The sequence below is a fragment of the Trachypithecus francoisi genome, unplaced genomic scaffold, assembly GCF_009764315.1.
Source record: "Trachypithecus francoisi isolate TF-2019V2 unplaced genomic scaffold, Tfra_2.0 Lachesis_group1, whole genome shotgun sequence".
NCBI classification, from domain to species: Eukaryota; Metazoa; Chordata; class Mammalia; order Primates; family Cercopithecidae; genus Trachypithecus; species Trachypithecus francoisi.
The window spans coordinates 162,445,768-162,467,763 of record NW_022681454.1 but is presented as its reverse complement, the minus strand read 5'-3'; the positions used below and the strand labels follow the sequence as shown (position 1 = coordinate 162,467,763).

At 37.9% G+C, this 21,996-nt stretch overlaps 1 protein-coding gene across 9 annotated transcripts in view; it reads right to left on the bottom strand.

Annotated features, from left to right (window-relative positions):
- Positions 1-21,996, bottom strand: part of PALLD (palladin, cytoskeletal associated protein) — a 422,012-nt gene that overhangs the window by 9,212 nt on the left and 390,804 nt on the right. For 5 of the 9 annotated variants that reach the window (XM_033215641.1, XM_033215643.1, XM_033215647.1 and 2 more), the window contains 5 exons: positions 21,782-21,832; positions 19,707-19,928; positions 14,314-14,463; positions 4,515-4,609; positions 2,517-2,649 (listed from right to left, as the gene is read on the bottom strand). In XM_033215641.1, the coding sequence (XP_033071532.1) occupies positions 2,517-2,649; positions 4,515-4,609; positions 14,314-14,463; positions 19,707-19,928; positions 21,782-21,832 (651 nt within the window). The remainder of the gene's footprint in view (positions 1-2,516; positions 2,650-4,514; positions 4,610-14,313; positions 14,464-19,706; positions 19,929-21,781; positions 21,833-21,996) is intronic. The other 4 variants (XM_033215642.1, XM_033215644.1, XM_033215649.1 and 1 more) reach the window with 2 other exon arrangements.

Sequence of the window (21,996 nt, the reverse complement as noted above, 5' to 3'; positions counted from 1 at the left end):
TCCCATAGCCTGGCTATTATGAATAGTGCTGCAATGAACATGGGAATGTAGATATTGCTACTAATATCTTTTTTTTTTTTTTGAGACAGGGAGTCTTGTTCTGTTGCCCAAGTTGGAGTGCAGTGACACGATCTCAGCCCAGTGCAACCTCTGCCTTCCAGGTTCAAGTGATTCCCCTGCCTCAGCCTCCTGAGTAGCTGGGACTACAGATGCGTGCCACCCACCTAGCTACTTTTTGTATTTTTAGTAGAGATGGAGTTTCACCATGTTGGTCAGGCTGGCCTCAAACTCCTGACCTCAAGTTATTCACCTGCCTCAACCTCCCAAAGTGCTGGGATTACAGGTGTGCACCACGACACACGGCCTCTGATTTCATTTTCCTTGGATATATAAGCACTAGTAGAATTAACTGGATCATATAGTAGCTCTACTGTATAATTCTTAATTATAGACCAAAAATGAAGTAAATTCTCATATATATATATAGACTGAAACCCAATTTGTGTATTTATACTGTAAAAAATGATCCTGAGAAATAAAATATTTTTGTTATATTTATTTTTATACATTTCTGCAATCCCAGATTTACTTTCTGAAGAAACAATGCCCAAATCCTCTAAGCAGCTTATATTTGTGTTCTGATATCCCATAGAAACCAGCAGAGGGAGCCCAAATAACTTTTTAAAACCTTATCCATATTTAAGAGTTAAACTGAATTTAAGATCAGTAAATAGTGGGGCAAAAAAGAAATCAAACGAAAAATTTTAGAGCAGTGTTTCTTAAACATTTTTTCCCTAGACTCCTTTGAGAAATGGATGAAAATTATCTTACACACGTAATTTTGTAGGTAATTTCAGAGTTCAAACACCTAATGAAGCCTGCCTACCCAAGGACTGTGGGTTAAAAAGCCTTGCTGTAGGCCGGGTGCGGTGGCTCATGCCTGTAATCCCAGCACTTTGGAAGGCCGAGGCGGGTGGATCACGAGGTTAGGAGTTTGAGATCAGCCTGGCTGACATGGTGAAACCCCGTCTGTACTAAAGATACAAAAAATCAGCCGGTTGTGGTGGCGCGCACCTGTAATTCTAGCTACTCAGGAGGTTGAGGCAGGAGAATCACACTTGAACCCAGGAGGTGGAGGCTGCAGTGAGCCGAGATCACGCCACTGCACTCTAGCCTGGGTGACAGAGGGAGACTGTCTCAAAAAAAACAAAAAGCTCTGCTGTAAAACAGATGAAAGAAAGATGTCACTCTCACTTCTCTTAGAATTAGAAAATGGGGGCTGGGCACAGTGGCTCACACCTGTAATCCCAGCATTTTGGGAGGCTGAGGTGGGCAGATCATGAAGTCAGGAGTTTGAGACCAGCCTGACCAACATGATGAAACCCCATCTCTACTAAAAATACAAAAATTAGCTGGGCATGGTGGCGCATGCCTGTAATCCCAGCTACTCAGGAGGCTGAGGCAGGAGACCACACCTGCACTGTAATCCAGGAGATTACACCACTGCACTCCAGCCTGACCAACATGATGAAACCCCGTCTCTACTAAAAATACAAAAATTAGCTGGGCATGGTGGCGCATGCCTGTAATCCCAGCTACTCAGGAGGCTGAGGCAGGAGACCACACCTGCACTGTAATCCAGGAGATTACACCACTGCACTCCAGCCTGACCAACATGATGAAACCCCGTCTCTACTAAAAATACAAAAATTAGCTGGGCATGGTGGCACATGCCTGAATCCCAGCTACTCAGGAGGCTGAGGCAGGAGACCACACCTGCACCTGTAATCCAGGAGATTACACCACTGCACTCCAGCCTGGGTGACAGAGCAAGACTCCGTATCAAAAAAAAAAGAATTAGAAAATGGGAGGAATAAAAGTCAGAGTAGATATATGGATACAAAATTTGTATGAAAAAAGAATGAAGACATGGTAGATTTATCATATTTATTATTTCAATATTTAAAGGGATAAATAAAACTCCTGATGACTTTCTAGAGTATGTCATGTAGGGTTCTGAGTAAAGAACATATTTAATTTAGATTTAAAAGTAAAGAATCATAGTAAACAATATATAAATATCCAGCATATTTCACTTTTCCCCCACTTAAGCTAGAATCATTCTATTTTTTGAGACAGGGTCTTGCTCTGTCAGCCAGGCTGGAATTCAGTGGTTCGATCACATCTCACTGCAGCCTTCAGCTCCCAGGCTCAAGCAGTCCTTCCAACTCAGCATCCCAAGTAGATGGGACTATAGGCACATGCCACCATGCCTGGCTAACTTTTGTATTTTTGGTAGAGATGGGTTTCTCCATATTACCCAGGCTAGTCTTGAACTCCTGGGATCAAGCGATCTACCCGGCTTTGGCCTCTAAAGTGCTGGGATTAAAGGTGTGAGCCACTGTGCCCAGCCCTCATTTTATACTTTATGTAATTTCCCCAAAAGGAACTATAGAGAAATGGCAAGTGAGAGAGAAGTGAGGCAATAGGATATGCAAGCAATAACAAAATCTTACTTTGCAGTCCATTCTGCAGAGTTTTCCTTCTTGAACAGTCAGATCTCCAGGAGCCTGCAAGAAGTGAGGTCTGAAGAATCGCTCCTGAATTGGTTCATTTTCGTCTCCACTGTCCCTTGATCTAGAACGAGGCCTTGAAACAAGAAAGATGACATATAGAAATATAGAGAGTAGTTATTTACAGACTTTTAGTCATCTGTTTTCTTAAAATACATGGGTTTATAATATGATTTCTTTATCTGATCCCTATATCTAAGATTTACACATTAAAAAATCAGAAAAGCAAAATCTTAATTTGGAAGTTTACTATAAATTTAATTACCTGCCAATTGCAGGGTTCTATAAATCATAAAAGGGGAAATGGAAAAAAATGGGGTGTTATATATTAACATTTTTCCTAAATGTTTTTACACCTTTATGAAAAGTAGCATTATTGCTCATTTATTACCAAATCTTTTTGAACAGAAGTTACTAGAACTTTCCACTGTGATTTTCAAATTTGTAGGAAATTAAAAGTTCTGATGATCCTATAAAATTCAATATATTTTTAATTAAAATTCCTTTTTATATTAAGCAGGAAAACAAATTACATTTTTAGGCAAGTTTTCTTTTGCATTAGTTATCCATATGCCTAGAGGCATTATTTTTTTGCTTTAAAAAATGAGATTGTACAAATCTCCCAGATTCTGTGCATCTCTGTCACTTTTAAAGGTTGCCAGAGAAACCTTTAAGAGGAATACAGTTGAAAGTAATTGCAGCGAAGACTTAAAAGATGTTGAATACAAATTCTGTATGTAGTCACTACAAGAAAAGTTTAAAAACACTTCACTAGGAAAAGCAAGAGTGGAACAAATGAAAGAAGTATACTAGGCTAATAATTATTAGCTTTTTAATATAGTTTACCCTTCTCCAAGTATAGATCTAATTTATGAGAAAAAGCTTTCCAGGACCCACTGATATATGGAAAGGCTTAAATGTGTTGTGCACAACAAGAAAAGCAAAGAGAATAACGCAAGACAATGGACTGAATACTGTATATGCAGTGTTTATACTCAAAGATACAGGCTAGCATCCTGTGAACAGGCATTGCCATGATGAAGTTAATCTGCACATGCTCTGGTGCCAGAACTGTCTTCCAAATGTTGAACAAAAGTCGTTGTGGACCCAGTCACACCAAGGAGGTGTAGACACACCACTTGTTTGATGCTTACTCAGTTTTCTGCCTACTCTCTCAGCTAACTATGTATTCTCTTCACTAAAGGCGTTTGCACCTATGGCCTGTAATTTAGAGTCAGGACTATTTGAGAATATTCTGTCTATAAAATACCTAAACAGGCCAAGTTGACAGTATGGTTGACTCACTGTATTTTTTTCTTTAAGTGCAAATTTGTTACTAAGAAGTAATATCCTTTCTCTATCCCTGCCTACCATTGTTCCATCAGTGTTCTTGCATAGACTCAGAACTACTAGGAATGAAAAGCATCTCTATTGCTAGCAGATATCTGAGTATTTAAAATGTGACAAATCTTACCTACAAGATTTGTAGTCTAATGGTCTTATGTTTTGAACTAAGGGACTGAAAAATGAACATTAATAAATGAGCTGATTTTAAGAAACCTAGTGGCAATAGTTTTTAATGGTCAACTCACACAACTGTTGGTTAGAGAAGTTTGGTTTCCAACATTTGTGTACCATTTCGTGGTATTTTCATATGCCATTTAAAAGTGCTGATTCTTGATTTATTTGTCTATAGAATATGTCTGTTTAACAAACTAATAGTATATCTGGATGGGCTTAGCACACATCAGCAAATGTTTGCTCCCATTCCCTTTCTGCATCGCAAAGGAGAATAATCAAGGAGCCACACACTTCAGGTTTGTATTCATATTCTGTCTTCCAATTATGTTTACTTTTGTGGTTATATGATTCTAATAGTACTAAATTTATAGTAATAAATAAAATAATAGCGACACTTATGGGAAGGAACATGTTAAATACCTTCTGACATGAGGATGGCCTGAGGGAGACCGGGGACTTCGACCTCTTTGGTTGACAGCCTGTACCATTAGCCGTCCAGTACAACTGATGCGGCCCTATAGAAATATTAGGAAATAAATGATTTGTTATTTAAAACTATTAACCACTAAGCATTATCATGCCTACTGTCCTATTCTCTATAAGACATTATTTCATAAGAAATCAGTGTGCCATGTTAGTAATCGCTGTAACCCTTTTCAGAAAAACATTTTCCCTGTGAGTTCAGTGCCTCAGTAAAACTGTTTTTACCTGAAGAACTTGAAGGTGATGAGGCCTTTTTTGAAAATCTTAAGTAAGCTTTACAGTTTTATCTAGGATGGTATTTAAAATGACAACCTTTGATTAATTGTAACCAGCAAAGGTCTCCATAACACACGACGCTGAATTGTAAAATATAGCAGGACATCAGTCTCTTGTGAAGATTCCATTTTCATGGTCATCTACCAGCTGTAGCCAATTCTGAAATCAAACCTAGATGATTTCAGTTTTTTTAGTAATATACTAATTATAGTAATATACTAATATATAGTATATCGTAATATACAAATTAAATGTTAGTGGCTGGCCGGGCGCAGTGGCTCATGCCTGTTATTCCAGCACTTTGGGAGGCCAAGGCAGGTGGATCATGAGGTCAGGAGTTCGAGATCAGCCTGGCCAATATGGTGAAACCCCGTCTCTACTAAATAAATACAAAAATTAGCTGGGCGCGGTGGTACACACCTGTAATCCCAGCTACTTGGGAGGCTGAGGCAGAAGAATTGATTGAACCCGGGAGGCGGAGGTTGCAGTGAGCTGAGATGGTGCCACTGCACTCCAGCCTGGGTGACAGAGCGAGACTTCGTCTCAAAAAAAAAAAAAGTTACTGGCATCCCTTTCTTAAACCATGTATTAAAATGAGCATGATAATGATAAAATGAGTGTTATGTAAGAAGTATGAGTGGGATGATAAGGAGAGCTTCATGAGTAAATGAAGCCATATTCTCATGAAATGAAAATATTTGAGATTTAAAAACCGGAAGCAGTTAAATACCTAAAATATGTGGGTCATATGATAAGGGCCTATGTAATAAAAAAAAAAAAAAAACCTATATTTTATCTCTTAAATTTGTCAATTGAAATTTTGATGGGGTGGTGGGGTCGGGGAGATAGCCAGAAGTTGGTGAATGGATACAAAATTACAGCTACATAGGAGGAATCAGTTTTAGTGTTTCACAGCACTGTAGGATAACAACAATTTATTGTGTCTTTTCATATAGCTGGAAGAGTGGATTTTGAGTGCTTCCAACACAAATGATAAATGAGGTGACAGATATGCTAATTACCATGATTTGAGCATTACACATTTTATACATGCTTTGAAATATCACACGGTACCTCATAAATATGTGTAATCATTATGTCAATTAAAAATAATAGCAAAAAAAGAGATTGATAAATGCTGTCATATGTGAACAGACAAGTGATACTCAGGGCACCCAGATGACATGGATAAGCCACACATTGTTACTTTGGTTTTTGTTTCAGCTCCTTCTCTTAATTTTTTTTTTCACTGTTACCAGCACAGTAGCAAAAAAGATGATTTTTCTCCTTCACTCTCTCAGAAGAATGAGAAGATGTGCTTCTAAATTTTGATGACTGCCAAAGGTAACAGCAAGAGAGGAAAAACGAGAAGCAGATGTACCACCAATGATTAGACTTAGTGAATTCTAGCTCAGAGTTGATGAGAAGCCCTCATGCACTTACACTCAGAATAAAATTATTCCATTGGCTCTCAGTTTCATTGCAAGCTGCCTATAGAGACAGGTAACAGAAGCTGCAGTGTTCTGTGTGTTTTGAAGAACTGCTTTCCAACTGTGAGTAGACTGGAGTGAGGGTCAGGGTGAGGGCACTAGTGGAGGGAATGCAGAGAAAAAAACCCCTAGTAGGATTCAGTGAAGGGCAGGACTCTAACTGGGTGGGGGGTCTCTGCAGGTCTCCTAAAACCTGGACTTCTTTAGGGCTACAACCACCCAGAAAAGGCAAAGACATAGGAATGTAATACAGACAGGAGAACGAGGAATTACCAAAAAGAGGTCATCACAAAGAAACAAACATAACTGGTTTTATACCACTACATATGTGACTCCCTCTGGCACTCACGGTGTTTGCTATTGAGGTCACGGTTAAAACACTGTGTTTCCTGAAAATTTCCAAGGAGACATGAAGTCTAACATTATGAAGGAGAATTATTTCTAACTCAGATTAACTGTATCTGAAGCACAGGCCACTTGATACAGATTCTCTCATGCTAAACTCTTGGCAAACATTTAGGATTCCCTAAACTAGCTTGAAATCTAAAAATTCATTTCATCCAACTTCTCCAGATCTGTACTTGCTATAGAAAATCTAGATATAACTTGCTTAGAAGACCCCCATCATGAACTATCCAACTGATGCATCATACAAGATAACAAATGGACACATAAAATTAATGATTCTTTTTGGAGGTTGAGGACAAGGAAGTGTGTGTATTGTTCTACACAAATAGCTTCAATTGTACTGATATGGGATATGGCTTCCTTATTATGTACTTTGCGGCTTCCATGATGAAATGCTTATAATTTGGATATATCCTTCCTTGTGACATGAAGCCCAGAAGATCCACAGTAAGTTAAAATGAACTAATCATTTATGCAGTTAGAAAAAGATATAATGTAAGTTAAATTCAGACTTAACCTTGAATTTGGACAAGGAGGTATGGGTTGTTACAAACAGTCAAACAAACCCACTCCACTAACCTGGATTTGAGTTTTGACTTTTCATAAAACTTCGAGCAAATCACTGAATTCGTTCAAGCCTTTGTTTCTTCTTCTATACAAACAGGGATGCTACATATATCTCTCACAAGGATGTTTTAAGGGTTAAATGATGTAACCTAAATGCTCTTGTAAATATCAAATGATATGTGACATCATAAATTATCATTATTAGATTCCTCATAGCTGGTACAGTGTTACCACGGGTCTGAGATGTTATGCATGGACATGCATCAAGATGGTTTTTAGGAGCAGCTTGGTGGACCCCAGTAAGAATTTCCATGTGAATATACTTTATGTGAGGTATATGCTTACCTCCTTTTAAAATTCCTTCATATTTAACCAATATCTCCCCTGCCACTTAGTAGTCTTAATCCTGGGATGGGCCTCAAATACCTTCGTGTGGCACTCAGTGGCTCCGGAATCAGTCTAAGTTTGCAAACCAGTTCTGCTGTCCCTTACAGACGAGTGACTTTAGGTAGGTAACTTAATCTTTCTAGTTTCCTTCTCTGTAAAATAGGACTATATAGTTAATACCTAATGGGTTCTTATGAAGATTAAAGGCATTAATACTTGTAAAGCACCTGGCAGCATTGTGTTTTGCATGAAGCCAGTGCTCAAAATGTTAAATTATTGTAGCACTCACTATGGATATAATTATAATAACCAGTTTTGAGGCATCCTTTAGAATTGTTTATGTAATGGGATTTTATTTTTCTTGTTATTAGAATGTAATTTACTCTAAAGGAAAAACAAAATACCTTTGGCATAGGAGGCAGATTATGTGGGAAGCAGATTAACCTTTTTAACTTCTGCTGGTGCTTGAAAGGTGCTAAGCACAATCATACTGAAATGTGCTTGTTAGTGTGATGGCTGCATTTGATGTGGAGGAGGAAATGCGCTATTCAACTCTAAACAGATCCTTGATATGCTTAGCCCGCCTCTTCCTCCCCTCTCCAAAAACAAACAAACAAAAAAAAACAGGTTGGCATACTACTCTGGAAAGGTCACACATTTCTACACTGTTTTCAAGTTTTTCGCTGCTACTGCTTAAAACCATATATACAAATATTGCCACAGAATATTTCCTTAACTTCCCAAATTTAAGAAAAAGGAATAGTTACCATTTGTAATCTTTCTATTCTGATACCAGCCTTCACTTCTGAACATGAAAGGGGAAGGTGTGGTCTTCAGGAGGCAGAATTATTGGTTTGATTTATATAATGTTATTGGCTAAATATATTACTAACCAATACATAACCAGGAGCATTTAGAGAGCATCCAAACTAAGAAGTTGTATAATTTTGTCGTTTTTGTTTGGGAAAGAAAAAAAAAAACCAGGGTTCAGTGAAGCTTTTTTAAAAAGATGTCTTCAATGTGCATAATAGAAAGTTCAGGTTTTTAAGTCTGAACATACTGTTTTTGACAAAGATCATACAGAATTAGCAATAAGTGATTTTAATAATATGCCTAAAACCCTGGTAATCATAGTAGGCTCTGATGCACATTAATGCTGTTGCATTTGCTTTTATTAATTTTCTCATTTCTATCTGCTTTACTATTAACGTAAGAATAATGGAAGGGAATGTTTAAAGTGAAGTTTGAAATGAGCCAGGAAACCTTATAATGCTAAAACAAAACACAAGCAACAAACTAACATTTTATATTTAACTCAGTTGTGTGTTACTTTTCTATTCCAAACAAATCCACAGAGTTTAAAACTTACATTACAAATAAGTTTGAATTTTTAAAGTGATTCTGTATGAAACATCCAGCCTGTAAACATTATTTCACACCTTGTGCAAGGCCAATTATTTATATAATATGGAAATAACATTTATATTTCATAGTTTATGAAATTTAACTTGTGGCACACAGGTCTTCATAGAAGCTTGCCACTTGTATACATAATGCAGTTTGAGGAAACATCAAACTGCAGAATACCCATTCCAAAATCCAAGTGCAATACAAAGTAACTTAGCAACACAACAAAACAAAGTAAAACATTCGTGTTTAGATGTAGTTGTTCTTAAAGACAGGATTAGAGTCTAAAATAAACTGTATTTGTGATCCTCATTTTGGCATTCTGTTTGGTGTAACTGCACAATCACTCATTATTTTGCTAAACTATGTGATTGCGTTGGTCTCTTCTGAATTGCTGGAGCTACACACATCAAGTGTGACATACAGCCCAGTATATGTTTGTGTGTTCTATCCCAAGTAGAATTTGGATGCAGTCAACAATATCTAATGTTTTTCTTATTCCCAAAAGATTAACCCAGGTGGAAAAATATCATATTCTATAAATATTCTGCTGACCTTGAGTATTTTCCTCCCTCCTTGGTTCTCACTCTTCTCTTGGCTGCCTGCTGTAATTATTTTCCACTGCTCAGGAGAGCTCTGCCGTCTGTGTTTCATTACTGAACTAATTTTTCCACTCTACTCTTCCTCTTCTCCTTGGTCATTTCACATCACCTGGGCTATAGTGTACTAGAAAACATACATGTATTCTCCCTTTCAAACCCAAATACTTTTTTTTTCTAAACCCTAATAACTTTTAACATTTCAAAATTTAAGGTAACTAAAGGGCATTAAGGAAGTAAGGAGTCAACTTCAGTTTTCTGTCAACTACACTTTATGCTTTTGGGATTACTATGTCTTGAAAGATTTAGCGATTATGAATTTTTTTTACCACCTTTTATGACATGACTATTTCAACTCATGTCTTAATTCATAAATTACAAGAACAAAATGTTTTAATATATGGTAACAGATGTTGTAAAGTTGAGATTCTAACAGTGTTAAACATTTCCAGAATGGCATCCCTATAGCAACAAATGGTAACTTATACCAAGAGTTAGGTAGAAAAATGGTCTGTCACTGGTCATGGTTTAAATGTCACTTTGTTTTTCTAATGGGTAGTAAAGTTCACTCCAATTTTTAAGTGATGACTCACAGAACTTATATCTGTCATATTTGGACATACCAGTTACTAAAGACCCCAAGACAGAAAAGAGGGGTTTTACTCTTGGAATTAAAATCAACCAGGCAACATGCTCAGAAACTTGGAACAAATACTACTACTGCAAAGTGCCGTAAATATCGAAATTCTCTCACAACAATTTCAATGGGACATACCCATCTACACACTGAGGCCTAGACTCAGAGTCATTTCATAAGTTTCCCTTCCTTTTGCCTGTCTTGGGTTATTTAGGTAAAGAAGATTCTTAGCCCTACCCCTTAATTAAGATATTGGGAGTGTCAACTGATCTTTGGAGTCGGTTGGAATACTTAATAGGTAGTGTTAGGAACTGGTCTGGTTACTGTGATGCCTGGGTTCTTTGAATCTTTGTTTTTTTGCTCCTTTTGATAGACCCAGAGTAGTTATTTTACCTTTGGCTGAAATCACAGGTTGGATAGGATATTCTGTTAGGAGGGCTGGTCTAGTCCACTTTTCATTGCTTTGTCTTCTCTCCAAAGGGTAGCACAAAGAACCAGAGAGGGTTAACCATGGGGCTCAGCCTGGGATTTGCAAAGCAGTGAATTACTGAGGCCTGGAATGAGGGCAGTGATCACTCTCTTTTGGGGCTTCTCTTGGCCCTGAGGGTGCTGAGAGCAGAGAGCAGCTTCCCAGCTTCCTGTGTGGCTGATGTCAGCTGTGCTATGGGTGTGGCCGTCCTCTAGCTCACAGCTCCTCCACCCAAGCCCACAGCTGTGGCAGTTGTGGCACAGCCACATCTGCTGCCTAAGTTCTTTCCCATGGGGGTGATAAAATGGAAAAGCCGGGAGGTCAGAAGACCACACACCAACAACATACTGGGTAGAAATTCCACCCCAAATTGACTTGCTTACTTTCTGACAGTACTGTGGGAACGGAGTACCTAGACACGGAACTGATCCTTTACATCTGGTTCCACAGGCTTCTGTTATAGGCCTGTTGCTTTAAGATGGGGTAGTTACTGTCTCTGAATGAAAATAATGACAATAAGTAGCATTTATTGAAACTATACTATGTGCCAGGTAAACAGAATGCTTTTTACATGTACTATTTAAATCTGTATTACTATTATTCTCATTTTACGAAGGAGGAAACAGGCAGAGAAGTTAAGTGACTTGCTAAGGTCACACATGTAGTGAGTGGAAGAGCTAGAATTCCAGCTCAGATCCGCCTGATGCCAAAGTTCATGCTTGTAACCCCTGTATTGCACGGCCTGCCGGCCTCATCCTAGGTTTTTTGGTATCATCAGTGTTGCCCTACAATCTTGGCGTTTGTAGTAACATTTCTGTTTTATTTCCTTCCTTTCCTTTTTTCCCTATGTTTACAAGGTTTTCTTTTTTTTTTTTGGCATTATATATTGGGCTTTGGGTAAAATCACATTTATTTTCTAAAAGTTTAGTTTTGGCTAATGGCAGTGCTTTGGGAGGCTGAGGTGGGAGGACTGCTTGTGCCCAAGACTTCTAAGTTGCAGTGAGCCACGATCATGCCACTGTACTCCAGCCTGGGTGACTGAGGAAGAAGACCTTGTCTCTATGTAAATAAATAAAAATTTATTTTTTATTCTAATTGACAAATTATAATTGTATATATTTGTGGGGTACAATGTGATGTTATATGTATGTAATATGGAATGATCCGAGGGAGATCTGCAGCAGCTCACCTTCATCTAGTGACCTCATAATAATTTGTCAAGAGAGTTTAAATGATTGGAGACTACTGACCCCCGAGGCTGGCCTGCTGTCTTAAACTCTGCACACTGCCATTGGCCATGAGCATTAAGTCAGTCCTTCCCCACTGAGAACTTTTCCACATGTAAAAATGCATTACTATAATTTGAGGAAGACACTAAGCAGACTCACAATTGCAGTTTTACGTTTATGTTCTTTTGTTCTATAAAACGACTTATTCCAATAACAATTTATAACATGCTAAGAAAAATGCCTTGAAATTAATAGCAGGGTCCTAGTGTTGGAAATACTTAAGGACTATAGATAATTCCATCCCATAATATATCCCAGCCTTTCTAGGGCAAAAGAGGAATGAACGACCCAACACGAAGAAAAATTTTGGATTTTGTCAGTTTTCCACCATTTTCTTCAACAGGCAGAAAACTAAACTAAAAGCTAGAATTTGTTAATGTCAAGGAAATGCACTGAAAATATACTAAGGAAAAAAGAGGCCAAGGCAGGTTGATCACCTGAGGTGAAATCCCGTCTCTACTAAAAATACCAAAAATTAGCTGGGTGTGGTGCTGCTGAGGCAGAAGAATTGCTTGAACCCAGGAGGTGGAGATTGCAGTTAGCCGAGATCACACCACTGCACTCCAGCCTGGGCAACAGAGCAAGAGTCCGTCTCAAAAAAAAAAAAAAAAAAAAAAAAGCAAGTTCCACTTTTGTTTCTTCATATATATCAAAGATAAACACAAACATTAAAATGCAACTTCATAATAGTGATTTAGACTTTTTCAGGGGGATGGTCATGTGTTCATTGATTAAAAAGTTTAGAACTTCAAGAATGTGCATTAATATAGAAGCTTTTCATTAACAGTGAAGAGTTTGCTGTGTTCTATCACAACTTGATTAGCTGGATAATGTTTTCATTGTGATCTTAGTATTATTGCCGAAAAATATATTTATATGACCATGGAATATCAGAATATAATAAACCTTGAACAAACTTTATTTATTTAGAAACAGAGTCTCACTCTGTCACCCAGGCTGGAGTGCAGTGGCATGATCTCAACTCACTGAAACCTCTGCATCCCAGGTTCAAGTGATTCTTGTGCCTCAACCTCCTGAGTAGCTTGGATTACAGGTGCATACCACCACACCTGGCTAATTTGTGTATTTTTAGTAGAGACAGGGTTTTACTATGTTGGCCAGGCTGGTCTCAAACTCCTGGGCTGAAGCAATCCACCTGTCTCAGCCTCCCAAAGTGCTGGGGTTACAGGTGTGAGCCACTGCACCCGGGCCAGAAACTTTAATTAAGTTTGTAGCATCATTAAAATTATTTACATAGTTTCTAATGCTAAATATTTTCTTCAAAAGAAATAATATGGAATGATATAAATAGATCAGAGATTCTAAAAAGATGACTTCTAGAGAAAACTGTTCGTTTTGCCATGCCTTTTTTTCCTTTTTAAAAGTGTATTATTTATACGACTTTTACAGACTTAGTAAAACTACCTGTCATACATTGAGCTCTTAAGGTACAAAATAACTTCTTACTCATTTTTGTATCCCCTATATCCAGCATAGTGACTAAAATGTATAACATAATAAAAAAGAATTTGCAGGCTTGAACTGGCAACACGATACCTGCAGCCTCCTATTAAATTCTAAGAAGGCAACTGATTTTTTGACCCTAAGTTAAAAGCAAATACAAGAGAAAACATTTTGATGAAAACTGATAAACCTGAATGGTAACAAAATTACCATTTGTCTACTCTTGCACATTAAATCCCACTGATGTTTCTTTTAAAATATTTACTTTGTTGAGTTTTTCTTATACAGCCTATGTATGCCACTCACTCTCTTTTCCTCCTTTATTTTCTTCATGTAATTTTATATGATTTACGTAAAGTAATATAACTTCATGTAAAGTTATATTATTTATGTATTTGTTAATTGCTTTTTTTTTTTTTAACCATAGGACTTTCTCCAGTCTATCACTGCAACCCCGTCACCCACATAGAAAGTGTGTACATATTAGACCCTTAATATTTGTGGAAGGAATGAACATCTGCACCATAATCATTCCTGTAGAACAACATCTGATGGAATAAATAAATATTCATGAAAAAAGAATTCTTCTATCCTCTGAAACCAAGATGGATGTAGAATTTGGAAAAATAGTTTCATAAATCAAAGAAACTTCTTAACTTCACCTTTTAAATAGTTCCTTTGTCCAATCAAATGCCTGTAAGCACTAGACACAGAACTGAGCCCAGAACTATATCCTTCTTTACCTGAGGGTTTGCAGCCATAATTGTATAATTCCCATCGTCATCTAGGGTGGAGGCTGTGGTATAGAGGGAGCAGGTCCCATCGAGATCTCTTTGAATGGTGTAGTGATCACTCTTTGGAGAGATCTGCTTCCCATCTTTAAACCAGTAGATCTGCGAATAGAAACAAAGATTAAAGATTAAGAGTTTGTGTATTCCTACTCTATTTGGAGAACTGAAAGTAGTAACAGTGTGGTTTGCAGAGCTGATCTGAGTTTTCATGTTAAAACGTTAAACCAAATACCTGAATAAGAAATTGATTTTTCAGTGAAAAAAAGCAGGTAAAAATTTAAATTCTATTGGAGTTTTTAAATTACATACCTTCCTTTTGTTTTTAAAAATGTGGTACTTACATTCATATATTATTTATATGAAGAGATATATTGAATTTTGGCAATGATTATTTCTATGAAGTGGCATTACAGGCTGTTTTTCTTTTTGCTTCTTTCTTTTTTCAAATGTACCAGCAATTAAAATGTATTGTTTATAAAATAAAAGTAAAAAGGTTGTTTTGGAGAACAAAAGCAGACCCCAAACTCTAACCATTTCACTGAATTGTGTTTGACAAATAAAAGAGGTTGGTAGGGAGGGAGGTAATGACTAAGGGTTGGTGATGGGTGGAACACTATTGCTTCATTTCTGGGCCAGGAAGCATATGACCAAAGGTTAAATGTCACCTATCCCCATTATGTTAAAGAAAACACAGTAGTATTGAAAAGTATAATAATTTTCAGATATATAACTTGGGTTAAAAAATTAAATGTGGGCCAGGTACAGTGGCTCATGCCTACCTATAATCCCAGCACTTTGGGAGGCTGAGGAGGATTGCTCAAACCCAGGAATTCAAAACCAGCCTGGGCAACACAGTAAGACCCTGTCTCTACAAAAAATTAAAAAAAAAAAATTATCTAGGTGTAGTGGTGCATGCCTATAGTCTTAGCTATTTGGGAGGCTGAGTCAGGAGGATTGCTTGAGCCCAGGAGGTTAAGGCTGCAGTGAGCCATGATCATGCCACTGCACTCCAGCCTAGGTTACTGAGGCCCTGTCTCAAAAGAAAAAATGTGAAAAATAAAAGTAGATTTTGACTAAATACAATATTTTAAAGTAGTCCAAAGGTCCTCTTTCCTTCCCTCACTTTTAAACAAAACCAATTGTCCATGGATGTCTGAGTTCTGAGGTTTTGTTTTGTTTTGGAGACAGGGCGCCCCAGGCTGGAGTGCAAAGTGCAGTGGTGCAATCTTGGTTCACTGTAACCTCTGCTTCCCGGGTTCAAACAATTCTCGTGCCTCAGCCTCCAGAGTGGCTGGGATTACAGGTATGAGCCACCATGCCTGGCTAAGTTCATTATTATTTTTGATTTAGTGGAACAACACAGTTGAAAGATAGGCTCATCATAATGAATCACAGTGCCAACAGCCCTAACATGACTGAGATGCTGAATTAATAGCTACATCACCCCACCTCCAGACTTACTAGATAAGCAAATAAACCTTTCCTTTTTTAAGCCATAGCAAGTTCTTTGTTGTCATTTTTTTGTTCCTTGAAGCCAAAAGTATTCCTAACTGATTCCTAACAAAAGAAATATACTGTAGACCCTTTAGTTGTTAAAACAAACTTCTTCCTTCATGTAAATCAGTGTAAATTGGTAACATAGACTGGCATTCAAATTCAACTGTCTGTCAAAGTATTTGAATCTGAAAAATCTTTTTGAAACCTCCATCCTAAGAAAGGAAAAGACTAGAAATATATAGCACTAAATAAATGCATGAATTATCAGGATATGACTGCTCTAACTTTTCAAACTCACATTTTTCAGATAGCTCCAAATTTACAGAAACTATATTATGTATTAAACTCTAGAATCTAAAAAGTAATCATCAACCAGACTAATAACTTTCAGTTCTAAAACTTAAATTTTGTAAAGTATCATACTTCATAATTATTTTACTTTTTAGTAGTTGATGCTTTCTTTTTCTTTTTTTTTTCCTTTAAGACGAGTCTAGCTCTGTCGCCCAGGCTAAAGAGTGCAGTGGCGTGATCTTGGCTCACTGCAATTTCCACTTCCTGGGTTCAAGTGATTCTCTTGCTTCAGCCTCCTGAGTAGCTGGGATTACAGGTATATGCCACCATGCTCAGCTAATGGTTTGTATTTTTAGTAGAGATGGGGTTTCACAATGTTGGCCAGGCTGTTCTCAAACTCCTGACCTCAAGAGATCTGCCCGCCTCAGCCTCCCAAAGGGCTGGGATTCCAGGCATGAGCCACTGCGCCTGGCTATGGTTGACTATTTCTGATGGAAAAAAGAAGCTGTAATAAGTATACAATTACTTCCTTTTGCATTGTTGCCACAATGCCAGTTCTTATTTCTTTAATCATATTTTTTCACCTCCATTATACTTAGCATACAACTTTCAAATAAGATCTAAGAAATATTTCCAAAATTTTACCAAGCCTACTAATGCAGGGAGAAATTCGGGAGGGCACGAGAATGAGAATAGGGTAAATTAGAAATTATTTTCAATCTTCCTATGGCTCGACTAGAACAAGCATGTCAAGGGAGGAATAAAATATTTTTAAAACATAAGCCTAAAAAACATGTATTTCTTTAAACATGAATATTCCATAGTTTAACAATCCTAATGTAATTTATATGGCATATGCCAAAGTAGACCTTTAATAAATGAGAGAGGGAAGAAAAGAATGGGAAGGAGAATGAAGGTTGAGGGATAGGAAGGAGGGATGAAAGAATAACATTTAACAATAAAAAGTTTAAACAATTAAGTTAGCTGTGAAACATTTAAATTTATATTAGGAAGAAAATACAGTTATATTAAAAACAAAAGCCCATCTTTCAAGTTAATGTAGTATTCTATAAGAATCAATAATCTTAGAACTTGATCAGTGATCTTAAGTCTTGTGTAAGTTTTGAAAATAATGTAGAATCTTTTTGTGAATATCTTGGAAGTTCAAGATATAATTCCTTGTTGAATTTCATTCATAAGCTACAAATACATGCATTTGACAACATGTTGTGAATACACAGCTGTTAACGTAAATTATGCCAAGAATATTGTAAAAAGTTTTCTACAACAATGGAGTTTATTTTAAAAATCCCATTTTATTAGGAAGTATATAGGGTTTGAAAATTCAAGGCTTTTTTCTTTGATCTTTGACTTTGGCGTTGCATGTCAGTTTTAAGAAAAGAATATGATGGTAAAAACCTGCCATAGTGGAAAAATAAAACAATGCACGGAGCTATTGGAAATTAACACCTACAAGTGTCAGGTATATATATATATATTTATCACTTTTCCTTCTTTCATTTAATGCAACTATTAAGCTTTTTATTTCAATGAGTACATTGCTCTATGCTTACTTTATAAATTTGTATTCTTGTTCTTTCATTATAGTTTCCATTCTTTTAAAATTTTTTTCAATCAATTTAAAGTTATTTTAGAGGCTACTTAAGATTGTTCAATATTGTGCAATACTTAGCCTTCTGTTTTTCTGTTTCTTGTACTATTGGCTCTTACTGTGGTTTGGATGTCTGTCCCCTCCAAATCTCATGCTGAAATGGGATTCCCAATGTTGGAGGTGGGGCCTGGCAGGAGGTGACTGGATCATGGGGGTGGATCCCTCATGAATAGTTTAGCACCATCCCCTTGGTGGTAAGTAAGTTCTGGCTCAGTTAGTTCACATGAGATCTGGTTGTTTAAAAGTCTGGGACCTCCACCACTTCTCTCTCTTGCTCCTACTCTTGCTGTGTGATTCACCTTTTCCACCTTCGCCTTCGCCATGATTGTAAGCTTCCTAAGGCCTCACCAGGAGTAGATTCCAGTACTATACCTGTATACCATGCAGAACTGTGAGCCAATGAAACCTTTTTTTTTTTTTTTTTGAGACGGAGTCTCATTGTCGTCGCCCCGAGCTGGAATGCAGTGGCATGATCTCGGTCACTGCCGAGTAGCTGAGATTATAGGCGCCCACCACCATGCCCAGCTAATTTTTGTATTTTCAATAGAGATGGGGTTTCACCATGTTGGCCAGGCTGGTCTTGAACTCCTGACCACCCATCTCGGCCTCACAAAATGCTGGGATTACAGGTGTGAGGCACCATGCTTGGCCAATAAAACCTATTTCCTTTATGAATTACCCAGTCTCAGGAATCCCTTTATGCAAAAATGGCCTAACACAACTCTCCTCATGGTTATTTCTTCATATATTATTACCTTTATATAAGGCAATTTTTTGTTTGCTTCTAAGAATTTTAATCATCCAGCACTAAATTTCACATTTCTCAGCTTTTGGCTCCCTATCATATGATAGTGTAGTTTAGGGGTTTTAATTTTTTGCCTTCTTTATTCTTTTCACTCAAGTTCTAGGGAAAAGTGTACTCCTGTTTATCGCCTTGCTGGGCTAGTAAACAGGGATTCTAAGGCCTTCCTTTAAAGAGAGGGCAGGCCGGGCGCGGTGGCTCAAGCCTGTAATCCCAGCACTTTGGGAGGCCGAGACGGGCGGATCACGAGGTCAGGAGATCGAGACCATCCTGGCTAACATGATGAAACCCCGTCTCTACTAAAAAATACAAAAAACTAGCCAGGTGACGTGGCGGGCGCCTGTAGTCCCAGCTGCTTGGGAGGCTGAGGCAGGAGAATGGTGTAAACCCAGGAGGCGGAGCTTGCAGTGAGCTGAGACCCGGCCACTGCACTCCAGCCTGGGTGGCAGAGCGAGACTCCGTCTCAAAAAAAAAAAAAAAAAAAAAAAAAGAGGGCAGCTCCTTATCCAGCATTTCCATATGTTTGCATGGAGGGCTCCCATCCAGGTCATCCTAGTCCTGCATGGTATCAGAATTTGTCATTATCCGTTCTAAACAATATTCCTCACCCCACCTCCCTCTGTAAATATTAATAGAAGCAGCTTTGGTGTTTTGATTAAAGACTGTAAGTTATTACAACCAGTGGTGAGCATTATTTCTCTGTATGGTATAGAGCACTGGATTCATATGCAGGCTTGGCCACTCACCAGCTCTCTGACCTTGGTAACTCACCTCACAGAACTCAGTTTAGTTATTTGCGATTTGGTAGTAACAATGAGGAATAAATGATATAGGCGTGTGAAGAGCTCCCTGTTAGTTATTCTGTATTCTATTCTTCAAACCCCAACTCCACTCCCCCACCACCTTTTTTGGTTTCTAATGCCTCCTGAAGATGGCCCAGAACTTCAGAATATTTAAAACCCTTTATATCGTGGGTATTGAGAAAGATCATTTGTATCTCTTTTCTCCTACCAGCATGCTATATTTTGGAAGCTAAACCTTTCCTCAGAGAATGACTCTTAAAAAGCCATGTTCCCAGCTCACCTTTGGCTTTGGATTTCCAGCCACTCTACATGTGAAAGTTACTGGCATTCCCTCAAAGATCTTGTAATGTTTCAGCTTCATCTCAAAGAATGGTGCCATTCCATTTTCCACAGACACATCTCCATACTGAACTTCATCACCTGATTCATCCACAGGAGACCTTTCTAGCCTATACTCTATTTCACTGATGAGTCTCTGTTCACAGCTGGAGACTTTGTATTCCTGTATCAAGGAAAGTTTAAGTTAGCAGACTCAATCCCTTCTGACAAAGTGTCACGTCTATCCCTGCCCCCCAATAAGGACCTAGAAGACAGTGGTATTTTTACCATAGAGCTTAAAAACACAGTCTGAGCCCAATTCAATTGCATATGAAACAAAAAACATCTGGAAGTGAGTTTATATGGTATTGCAGATTGTCTTCAAGTCCTATCATCCAAAAAGAGCGGGGGAAGAAAGATCAATTTTTTTTCCTTCTTTTCTCTCAGGCAAGGGGAAAGAAGAGGAAGGAAAGAAAAAGGCAAAAGCAAAGCTATGTATTCCTAAACTGTTGATAACAATAAAATATAATAGAACGCTGATTTCCTTCTGTAGGGTAAAAGCTGATGCAGGGTGGTGCATCTCTCCAGAAGGCTAACAGTACATGTGGCAAACAGCTGCCATATTAACACAATTTTAGCAAAAGAATAATGGAAAAAATGGTACCATGTTTTTTTTGTTTTGTTTTGTTTTTTTCACCTATAACAATCCCTGCCTTGCAAGGGCCTCCTCCTCAGCTCTGCAGCTGCTAGGAACCCACCATCTTTAGAAGAAAAAATAGGACAGTCTAGTCAAAATTTGCCTAAAAAAAAAAAAAGCAAACAATCCATCGACATTCCTATGGTGATGAAGGTGGATCCTACAATTTCCTTGCCTATAAAGTGCAATAAAAGCCAGGTACAGTGGCTCATGCCTATAATTCCCAACACTTTGGAAGTCCGAGGTGGGAGGATTGCTTCAGGCCAGGAGTTTGAGACCAGCCTCGGCAACAAAGTGAGACCCTATCTCTACAAAAAATTAAAAAAAAAAAAAAATAGCTGGGCATGGTGGTACATGCCTGTTGTCCCAGCAACTTGGGAGACTGAGATGGGAGGACCGCTTGAGCCTGGGAAGTTGAGGTTGCAGTGGGCCGTGATTGTGCCACTGCACTCAAGCCTGGGCAAAAGAGTGAGACCCTGTCTCCAAAACAAAAAAGAAAAAGTGCAATGAAGACAAGGCAGTCTACGTAAAATATTCCCTACTTAATATTAAATGAAATATGACTTTAACGATGCTTCCTCTTAAAGAAGTTACTCAGTGTTTAAAAAACAGTTTGTTGGTTTGAGGGAAGAAGTACAACAGTATGAATAAAACTGCAAGAATTATACCACAAGTTGTTTTGCTTCATCTAATTGCTATCAAATTAATCACTTGAAGAATTAGCACATTTTTTCCCCATAGAAAGGTATAACAAATGAAAAACTTTTCTTGCTTTAATGTTCAGAGTATCCACTAATGACAGAATTAAATTCAAGTCGGAGGCCAGGCACTGTGGCTCATGCCTGTATTCCCAGCACTTTGGGAAGCCAAGGCGGTTGGATCACCTGAGGTCAGAAGTTCGAGACCAGCCTGATCAACATGGTGAAACCCCATCTCTGTTAAAAATACAAAATTAGCCAGGCATGTTGGCGTGCACCTGTAATCCCAGCTACTGGGGAGGCCGAGGCAGGAGAATCGCTTGAACCCAGGAGGCAGAGTTTGCAGTGAGCCGAGATCACACCATTGCACTTCAGCCTGGGCAACAAGAGCGAAACTCCATCTCAAAAATAAATAAATAAATAAATAAAAATAAATAAATAAATAAATTCAAGCTGGTAAATACATGACAAGAAAACTCATGTTGCAGTAATTTTGTGTATCTGATATTAAATGAAATAGACACTGGTCATAGCATTTATAATTAATATATGACAGAAAAGATAGAAACACACGTAAAACAGGAAGAACGGAAGAAAATAGACACAGTGAAAGACTGGAAGAAGAAAGGTGAAAAGCTTAACCTTTTGACCATCCAGAGGACTCCCTACAGAAGCATGAGGAGAACCAATGTCCTGTAATGGCAGAAAAAAGATGTGAAGACTAATAATAGAAATAATAAGAATGCAGCAAGATTTCCAATTTTCCTTAAGTGAAACTTTTGTGCTAGCAATAAGCATTTGATAGTAACGGTACTGTAAGTACTCACACAACCATTCTGCTTTTCACTTTCGGTACA